Source organism: Alosa alosa, chromosome 9, assembly GCF_017589495.1.
Source record: "Alosa alosa isolate M-15738 ecotype Scorff River chromosome 9, AALO_Geno_1.1, whole genome shotgun sequence".
In the NCBI taxonomy this organism is placed as follows: domain Eukaryota; kingdom Metazoa; phylum Chordata; class Actinopteri; order Clupeiformes; family Clupeidae; genus Alosa; species Alosa alosa.
Window position 1 is genome coordinate 29,626,509 of NC_063197.1, and position 10,498 is coordinate 29,637,006.

Here is a 10,498-nt window from a genome sequence, read left to right on the forward strand (position 1 = left end):
AAGCCTGCTATTCCATGGCCGGATTAAAAAACCTGCACCGTTGCTTAAAGCCTGCTATACCAACGGCCGGATTACAAAACCTGCACCGTTGCCTAAAGCCTGCTATACCAACTGCCGGATTAAAAAACTTGCACCGTTGCCTAAAGCCTGCTATACCAACGGCCGGATTACAGCACCGTTGCCTACAGCCTGCTATACCAACGGCCGGATTATTCATCTTTAGGCCAGTTTAGAGAGTGTGCAGAAAGGACAAGCACTCCTTGTTTATCATGCATCCCCCCCCCCCCCCCCCCACACACACACACACACCTTCAAAGAAATAACTTTTTCTCGCTTTTCTCAAGACTATAAATCTGAGCAGAAGTCGGTCTGCGGCAGCTGTGTGAAGCGAGCTGCACATGCGGAGGAAATACAAATGCAGAGTGCTCTGCTCTTAAAGCTCCACCGAGCAAAGTCAAAACAAATGGCATCAGGTGGTTTTTCGGCTGCCTTTTTGCCTTTTTCTTCATCCCATGTTTTTTTCTATTTAACCCCAAGTTAAGACGTGTCTTTGCAGGGCTGTAAAACGATTCATTTGTCCCGGTGTTCTAAATATACACGTGGAAGGGCTACATTTCCTCTTCAGACGGGTGCTTCTTTCACTATTCAGCTTGGTTTGGGGAGGGATGTGGAGCTCGTGAAGAGACGGGCTTCTGAGCGCTCCCATGCAGCACCAATAAAGCCTCCATCACAAGGCCCTTCCAGACACACACAGTTTTACTGAGACTAAAAAGAAAAAAGAAAAATCGCACCATAACACATAACAACAGATTCACATCCTGGGGCCGAAAAAAAAGACGACGAGATAAATTAACAAGTGAATAAATAAATAAATGATTAAAAAAAATTTAAAAGCCCCATTTTTGCCTCCTCTTGGCTCTCCTGATGGGGCACTGAACTGTTTAATCTCGGCAGGAGACTTAAGCTTTTATGAACGTGGCCCATCTTAGTAAATGAATATGTTGGAAGCAATCGCGGCAAAAGCTTCCACAACGCAGGAGGAAATATGAAAACAGCAAGGAGACTTGCAATAATTATGGGAACTGTTACATAAGGTTATGAATAAACATTTGCTAAAACTAAGGCATAATTGACAGGAGAGTCCCTTTGGTTTGTTTGTGGATTCATATCTTCTGCTTGTGTTTGAACAAAAACACACAACAATTCGCCAAGCCACTTAAGGATATGGTGATGAATTCTGACATTTCAATTACATTTAGATGAGAAAAGATAAAAACTTTTAAATATCAAATTACCACCACCAGCGAGACTGTAACTATCAAGAGCATCACATCATTCTCTGTGTAATAGTTAGTCAATGTTGATGTTGATGTTGATGGGATAAACAAACAGATACATCCCCATCGCCAGTGCAGAGGGGCCAGACTTACGTGTGAACCTATTTAGCACTGGAGGGCTTTCCTCATCTGAACTGTCGTCTGTGGGCAAACAGAGATCAGCACAGCACACAGCATGGCAGGAACTGACGGTGAGACGCACTCACGCGCACACACACACACACACACACACACACACACACACACACACACACACACACACACACACAAACACACACAAACACACGCAGACACACACACAAACACACACAAACACACGCAGACACACACACAAACACACACACACACCCACACACACACACACAACCACACACACAACCACACACACAACCACACACACACACACACACACAACCACACACACACACAACCACACACACACACACATAACCACACACACACTTTTAAGTACATACATGCACACACAGAAGTAGAAAGACACACACACACAGGCACACTCACAGACACATTCACACTCAAATAACACACATATACTCTCTCTCACACACACACATATACTCTCTCTCACACACACACATATACTCTCTCTCACACACACACACATATACTCACACACACACACACACACACTCACACACACACACACACACACACACACACACACACACACACACGCGGCTAATGCCAGGCACAGATAGAGAGAACAAGATATTCTAGCGAGAAGATGAACAGATCAGTTAGAGAAGCAGATGAAGAAGATAAACACAGAGCAAGCACAGCAGCACACAGCAGTGTGGGGATACTAGCACTTTGGGTTCATTTACTCCACCCTTATCTGGTGCACATCAAAAGCTAATAACAAAAGCTTACAGGATGAAGGTGCAGTTTTTAGTCTGTAGTACAAGCAACTTCTGGTATGAAGGGAAATGAATAACTGATGTTAAAGGTGTGGGTATTATACTGTAAATAAATTAGGATTAATTAATGCTGTAAATAAAAGAGTTGCCAAATCGTTAGTGCCTTATGTTGCAAAATGGTTAGCGAAGCATGCCATACTGTTGACCACAGAGTCCAGAGCTATAAAAATATGAAACATGTGTTTGTGTATGTGTGTGTGTGTGTGTGTGTGTGTGGTCAGCTGATTAAGAATTTATAAATCGGTTCATAATTTAATACTTTTGGATGTGATTGTGACCACAGCGACAGGTGGGCCGTTTCTCTAAAGCAAACACAATCACAGTGAAATCTGGCTTCAAATAGATGATATTGGACTACTTTAACAACATCAAGAGCAAACACCACATTGTGGGGAGATGGGATTTAGTGACACTCACCCTGGAAGGAGCCTTGTAGCTCTGTGCTACAATGCCATTGGTGGAAATTCCGTCCAATGAGCATGAAGCTCCTGGAAGACGCAGGTGCCTGGCTAGTGTGCTGGATGTGAGGCAAGGGAACAAAGATGTCTCCCTGGGGACAACTACAGGCAATAAATACAAACAAACAAACAAACAAACAAACTCGTATTACTTCTCACCACAGTTGGCCATTTGGAAGACACACATTCTTTTCTAGCACACTAAGCAATAAGAGACGGTTCATCAACTTATTCAGGCTTTTAGTTAAAACTCTGTTCAGAGACAAATATATTGTGGAGATTTCTGTTCCATGACATTAAGATTCTGATGATTTCTAGTCTGTTGCAAATACAGCTCAGGAGAACTCTTTCCTGAGCTATTCTCGATTCTGAAGGTGCATTTTCCACAGGGAGAGATGGGACACACGGGCCGGCTACCTTGTTCTCTCAAAAACCTTCACGACCGTGTCGCTGGCCAGAGAGCTGACCAAGCCGGCGATCTCGGCCAGGATGGAGGGCAGGAGGAAGTGAGAGGTGATCTCGGCCGTGCACTGCTGTATTGACGGACAGCCTGTGGGAGAAAAAGAGAGAGGGGAAGAGAGAGAAAAAGACGAGTGAGGTGGTGGAGGAAGGAGAGTGTGAGGAGAGAGGAGAGCAAATCAAAAAGAGGAGGAATGAACTCAACTGCTCAGTCTGACTTTGTCTCGCACATTGTACACGCACTATAGCAGTATATCAAGTATCAAGAGGAGGCCATGAAGAGGCCCATTAAGCACACAGTCATTAAGCTCACGGGGGCCGAGAGGAGGACCATGCGGACGGAGAGACCAGTGCTGTCTGCTGGCCCACAGTGGAGCAGAGGCAGCAGAACTCACCAAGAGAAGGTAAAGGGTAGAGTAGATAGAGAGAGAGAGAGAGAGAGAGAGAGGGAGGGAGAGAGAGAGAGAGGGAGGGAGAGAGAGAGGGAGAGAGAGAGAACTCACCCATCTTGGACATGAATACGACCCAGGGCTGATAGGTAAGGTGGTAGGTGGGGTGGAGCGTCCCAACATCCCCCTCCTCCAGCTGCACCACGTGCCTCCTGTGGAGACGGAACAGTTAGAGAGAGCGCAGCATCAGGACCACTTTTAAATACCACACGCACAGCATATATGCAGATGACAGAAGAGACAGAATCTTCAGTCACTGCTAAGAACTCGTCAGTGATACTTTTAATGATTCTTGATTTGACTTTTATATAAACATTTTTTGTTAAATGTTTTTCAGTTAAATGATCAAAAAGTTTGATAATAACACCATTAGCTGCATGTACTACTTATAGTTTTACTGTAATTTGCTGTTATACATTGAAATTATATTTCAATGAAACATTGAAAGTAAAGTGAGATGTGAAATAAAATATGAAGCTTTTTGATTTGATTTCGTTGGAGACAAACTGTGCGTGCATACAGTATGTGGGTGGTTTGTGGGTTCAGTCGTGTGCATGCGTGCATACAGTATGTGGGTGGTTTGTGGGTTCAGTCGTGTGCATGTGGGCGGTACGCTTCTGTCGGACCTCTGGGCCTGTTCCAACTCTACAGCCACGTTCCGCTCCTGGCTCCACTGCTGCTTGACCATCTCGGTCTTGTGGCGGCGCCGTCCGGCCCGAGTGTCCTCGCCCCGCTCCGGCATGATGTCGTCTGTTGTCTTTGGACTGCTCAGCTCCGACGAGTCCGGCTTGCTCTAGGAGAGAGAGAGAGAGAGAGAGAGAGAGAGAGAGAGAGAGAGAGAGAGAGAGAGAGAAGGAAAAGGGTAGAGAGAGTAGATAGCAAGAAAACACAGGAAGAGAAAAGGGAGAGAGAGAGAGAGAGAGAGAGAGAGAGAGAGATAGATAGAGAGAGAAGGAAAAGGGTAGAGAGAGTAGATAGCAAGAAAACACAGGAAGAGAAAGGGAGAGAGAGAGAGAGAGAGAGAGAGAGAGAGAGAGAAGAGGGGGGAGAGAGAGAGAGAGAGAGAGAGAGAGAGAGGGAGAGAGGGGGAGAGGGGGAGAGAGAGGGAGAGAGAGGGAGAGTGTGTTGTGGTGAAAGCCGATCTGGCAGGATGGTGGAGTGCATGCCAGCGAGCCCAGATCATTTCATCACTTATCTTCTCCATAAACACTTGGCTCCAGCGCCCCAAAAGGGCCCGGATTGGGTCTGACCTGCTGATGAAGTTATCGGAAAGAGGAAATACTGCTGACAGAGCTAATTAATGAGACCAATTTGTCTCTAATGAGCCGTTTTCAAACCCCCCCACCTCCACCACACACACATTCTCTACATTCTGAATGCCACCAGCAGTGTCTGAGACTATTATGATGGTTTGTCTAGGTTTAGAACCAACATTTCATATGATTAATTTTCAATTATAATTCAACTAAAATGCATTATGTATTATTATGTAAGGCATATGTTTTTCTAGCACTTTCAAGGGATTCTGTGAAAGTCTGTTTTTGTCATGCCACAACACAACCACAGTGATTTACCCCACAGTGTGCGTGGTGTTCTAGTGTGATGAGGGACTCACCAGGATTTCCCAGAAGCTGCGTCGCGTTGTCTTCCCGGTGGGGGTGGTAGACTCGGGCGTGCTGGTGCCCGTGCTGGGGGTGGCGGTGTTGCCGAGGGGGTTGAGGGTGAGGGGCGAGGGGCTGCTCCGCAGGCTCTGAGTCCCGCTGAGGCGCCGGGGGCTGTCGCGCACCTCCCTGACCTCCTTAGCGGCCGCTTGGGGCAGAGTGAGCAGACCTGGTGGTGGGAGACCGGACGCAGACATGCAGGCGGGGGGTGTTAGCGAGCTTTCTCTCCATCACAATGAAAATCACAACGCTTGAGGGGGGGCAGCTCACTGAAAATAAAGAGATCTTGTCTAGACATGGACTCGTTCGAAACCTGTATACAACACTTTCTAGTTCAACAGGATGTGTCCAAAATATTGAAACATCACCTCAACAAGCTGCTAGACACCCTGAGGCAAGTTTAGTGCTGCCGAGACAAACTGACAGAGAGCATGCAGTGCTGTTAAAAAACAAGTCCATGAAATGCTAGAAAATACTAAGGGCCAGACGTTCAAACATGTTTGCGGCGTAATTCCCTCGCAACATGCGCATAAAAACATGGCGTCAATGAGAAAAACTTTCAGAGACAACAGAATCGGTATTCAGCTAAAACTCCACTGGTAACACCAGAGGCTTCGCACCATTGGTCTCGTCCCTGGGCGGGCTGGCGAGCAGGCAGAACGTCTCCTGGCACAGGGGGTTGGGCAGCACCCGCAGCTCCATGACCACGTCACAGAGGGCATGGCGCAGGGCACCACGCAGCTTGTCCGTCAGCTGGAGGGGGCTGACGTTCCCCTGCTCCCACACGTCGAACCGCACGCGCACATACGGACCTGGAGACAGGCAGACAGGCAGGGAGGGGTGGGGGGAGAGAGAGAGGAAGGAAGAGAAGAACGACAGAAAGAGAGGAAGGAAGGGAAGGAAGACAGGGAAAGAAAGAAAAGAAAGAAAGAAAGAAAGAAAGAAAGAAAGACAGGGAAAGAAAGAAAGAAAGAAAGAAAGAAAGACAGGGAAAGAAAGAAAGAGCAAATGAGACACATATGTGGGGGAAAATGTGAAAATGGGGGAAAACTGAGAAAGTGCAACAGAAGACAAAGTAGCAGACTCCATCCCCCTCCCCTCTCTCCTGATGAGATGAGGCCCAAAGGGGCACCTCTTGGCACAGGTAGGGCACTACTACCCCCCACACCCCCACCAGTGGCCCCTGTAATGAGTCTACCCGAGAATTGGGGCTATATTTGGGAAAATACCCCCCCTGATGTACACTGATTCACTGTCTGCCAATTAGCAAACCAAAACTTTTCTTTATTAATCTGATGAATCCCTGTGGACTGTCTGAGTAGGAAACGGAACAAGATTAATACTATTTTAATGTGTTTTAAAAGTAGGGGGAGAATGGTTATTAATCTTGTTGGCATCTAAATATATCACTGTAATGTGTTAAGAAATAAGTATGCCATACTTTACAAATACATTTCACAATAACTACCAGTAATGTTTTAATATCATAACACCTGAGTGACCAAATAAATCAACAATAAATTAAGTTGATTAATCAGTTCAATCAAATTCATGTTCCTTCACAGGACTGTTGATTGGATCCTCCTTAGGAGATTATTTCCTTAGGAGTTAAGGAGGTGTCCATAGCAAACTAGCATTGATAGAAATCAGTAGCCTAAGCTAAGCTATCTGAAACAGCACAGTGTCCAAATTGATCCACCATTATCCAGAAAAAGGTGCTCATGTTCATCATGGGAACAGAACCACTTTGGTGCTCTTTGCTCAAACAATTGCACAAAAGGAATTGAGTTGAGAGGGGGGAAAAAACAAGAGCGAAAACAGCAGCTACCATTTCTGCAACAAGACACAATGCATCTTACATCTTAAACGCTTCATAACTACAAAACCTGCAACAAGACACAATGCATCTTACATCTTAAACGCTTCATAACTACAAAACCTGCAACAAGACACAATGCATCTTACATCTTAAACGCTTCATAACTACAAAACCTGCAATAAGACACAATGCATCTTACATCTTAAACGCTTCATAACTACAAAACCTGCAATAAGACACAATGCATCTTACATCTTAAACGCTTCATAACTACAAAACCTGCAACAAGACACAATGCATCTTACATCTTAAACGCTTCATAACTACAAAACCTGCAACAAGACACAATGCATCTTACATCTTAAACGCTTCATAACTACAAAACCTGCAATAAGACACAATGCATCTTACATCTTAAACGCTTCATAACTACAAAACCTGCAACAACCACTTAAGACTTTATTAAAGTCAACTTAGTTGGACCCATTCCATCATGAGGGAAGGGAACGGCATTCCTAGCTATAAAACCAATATGACAAATAAAACAGACTAAAACCACATATGCCAGCGTTATCATTTTCCTTGTTCTTAGTCGATCTCTGAAACTCACCTGGGACTTGGCTGTGGGAGGGCTCCACCTTGACCACAGTGGTCAGCAGGTCAAACTGGTCAGGATCGAGCGAGATGGTCGAGGTGTCTCCTCCTTTGAGGGGAGACGTGCCATCCTGCGCGGGGACCTGTAGGGGGCGCCCATCCGCATCAACGAAGGACAGGGCAATGCAGGCGATACCTGGGAGGGCACAGAGACAGGGTCATAGGTCAAGTATCAGTCAGGGTAATCTGGCATTTACTGGAACATAATGCAGGGAGATGAGGTAATACTTTACTTGAACCTTGCTTCATAACACCAGCATCATCATATCAAAAGTTAGCCAAAGTAGATGTCATATGATTTCAAAAATAGCTACTTTTCAACCACTTTTCAATAGGTCTATTACAACCACGGTCTACTGAAATGACTGGCACCTGTCATTATTGTATGATGCTATGACAACTTAAAGATGCAAAATTAAGCTGTTACGCTTATACAATTCAGAGTCATGACAATGACAGAGTTGTGACCATGACTTAACATGCCATTATCAAATTAATGGACAGCTGATGCACATGACATCCGTGATAACACATGTCAACATAAGTAAGCATGTCAGTCTATGAAGTGGGGAATTCATAGCATGTCTCTAGCAAAGCCTTATAAAACGATAAAATGCCTTAATCTCGATGTCACATCCACTCAAGAGTGAAACTAAAAGTGCAAACCAAGTTGTCATTGGAAATAAATTGTATCCTGTGACAGTCACAGACATTCAGATTGTGCTTTCAGATGCAATGCCAAAAACTGGGGATGTGGAAGGGGAAAGTAGCTACGAGGTCTTTCATTATGTCAGTAAATGCATCGGCTTTTTCTCCCTGTTGTGTTAGGAGGGCTCTCTGATGAAAATGTCGAACACCATCAGGCAGAAAGCGCACAGCCTACCGCAAGTCATTCGGTGATTGCATTCCTTCAAATCTTCTCACAATCAATGCCCCACGCCTCAATAACTCATCTCATAAACACACAGCCACACTGAAACCGCTTGACTGATGGTAAAGTTACACACACACACACACACACACACACACACACAGTTACACATGTGCACACACAAGCAGTTATATATTTGCACACGTAACCACAAACACACTTACAGTACATGCTCACTCACATACATACACACTCAGTCACAAAGCTTATCATGGGTGAAATGTAATGTTCTGTGCATGCCATTAGAACATTTGAGCATGACTTTAGCACAAAATAAACACACACACACGCCCACACACACACACACACATGATGGATGCCAACTGCCAGGAGGAGCGTGTGCAGACATGGATGCATGGCACCGCGTCAGCGAACATGAATCACACACCAGTCGCTCCGTCCGCCGCCCGTGCTGGAGCGACCAGAGATGCCACGGCTCAGTCACACTACAGCGACCCAGAGCGACCCACAGCTGCCGCCGCCTATGCCAACACACACACACACACACACACACAGCGGAGTGGAGGAGAGTCTACAACAGAGGGCCAGATGTCAAGCGTGACTCCACCAGCCTGTGCGTGGGGTCTGTTGTTTCAGAGTGTGTGTCTGTGTGTGTGTGTGTGTGTGTGTGTGTACAACAGAGAGAGTTTATGATCATAAAACATTTGGGGTGAGACCACAACTCCCCTCTCTTCTGCCCCTGTTTGTGTGCCAATGCCTCAGAAATCTCATGAGTGAGGATTAGAAAAGAATGTGTGAGTGTGTATGTGGGTTTTTGTGTGTGCATATGTGAAACAGTAGCCAGGGTATGTGTGTCTGCCCTGGTCTTATCATGTGCTGTGGCCTCTCAGGGCCCGTGCGTGTGTATGTATGTGTGTGTGTGTGTGTGTGTGTGTGTGTGTGTGTGTGTGTGTGTGTGTGTGTGTGTGTGTGTGTGTGTGTGTGTCTTTCTGAAAGTGCCTGTGTGGCCATCAGTTAGGTTAATGAGTTGATGCAAAACTGTCCAATTTTTCTGATATAAAGTTTCTGTGTGTGTGTGTGTGTGTGTGTGTGTGTGTGTGTGTGTGTGTGTGTGTGTGTGTGTGTGTGTGTGTGTGTGTGTGTTGGGCTGTGACAGCCGGCCGGGTGACCTCTTGGCTCTGGGTGGCTTTTTGAAGTCCCCAGAAATGGACACAGAAGGTCTCTCTTGCTCTCAGTCTCTCCTCTCTGCCCTTCATTTCTCTCTGTCTCTGTCTCTGTCTCTGTCTCTGTCTCTGTCTCTGTCTCTGTCTCTGTCTCTGTCTCTGTCTCTGTCTCTGTCTCTGTCTCTGTCTCTGTCTCTGTCTCTGTCTCTGTCTCTGTCTCTGTCTCTGTCTCTGTCTCTGTCTCTGTCTCTGTCTCTGTCTCTCTCTCTCTCTCTCTCTCTCTGTCTCTCTCTCTCTGTCTCTCTCTCTCTGTCTCTCTCTCTCTCTCTCCCACAGTGGCTTATCCTGACAGGCTGGCCGTGACGGGCGCGTGCGGGGTGGCCGAGGGCAATGAGGCTGCTGATTGCTACAGCCGTCACTTTAATGGCTGCAGCCGTACAGGGAGCAGGCTGCGGGGTGTGTGTGTGTGTACTGTATGCGTGTGTGTTTTGTGTTGTGTGTGTGTGTGTGTGTGTGTGTGTGTGTGTGTGTGTGTGTGTGTGTGTGGAGTGGCCGGAAGGAGCAGGATTTGGAGCTGACAGGTCTCGATCTACAAGACAAGGCCTGTGTTCCGCGGTGGAGGAGTGGGGGCTGTCGGTCAATTACCGCACAGGAGATGGGGACCCTCG

General features: G+C 46.2%; 1 protein-coding gene across 6 annotated transcripts in view; it reads right to left on the minus strand.

Moving 5' to 3' along the window:
• The window catches only part of szt2 (SZT2 subunit of KICSTOR complex), a 126,913-nt gene that overhangs the window by 60,540 nt on the left and 55,875 nt on the right, over positions 1–10,498 (minus strand). For 5 of the 6 annotated variants that reach the window (XM_048252707.1, XM_048252706.1, XM_048252709.1 and 2 more), the window contains 8 exons: positions 7,732–7,911; positions 5,923–6,114; positions 5,257–5,471; positions 4,268–4,434; positions 3,696–3,793; positions 3,151–3,283; positions 2,693–2,835; positions 1,431–1,478 (listed from right to left, as the gene is read on the minus strand). In XM_048252707.1, the coding sequence (XP_048108664.1) occupies positions 1,431–1,478; positions 2,693–2,835; positions 3,151–3,283; positions 3,696–3,793; positions 4,268–4,434; positions 5,257–5,471; positions 5,923–6,114; positions 7,732–7,911 (1,176 nt within the window). The remainder of the gene's footprint in view (positions 1–1,430; positions 1,479–2,692; positions 2,836–3,150; positions 3,284–3,695; positions 3,794–4,267; positions 4,435–5,256; positions 5,472–5,922; positions 6,115–7,731; positions 7,912–10,498) is intronic. The other variant, XM_048252708.1, reaches the window with a different exon arrangement.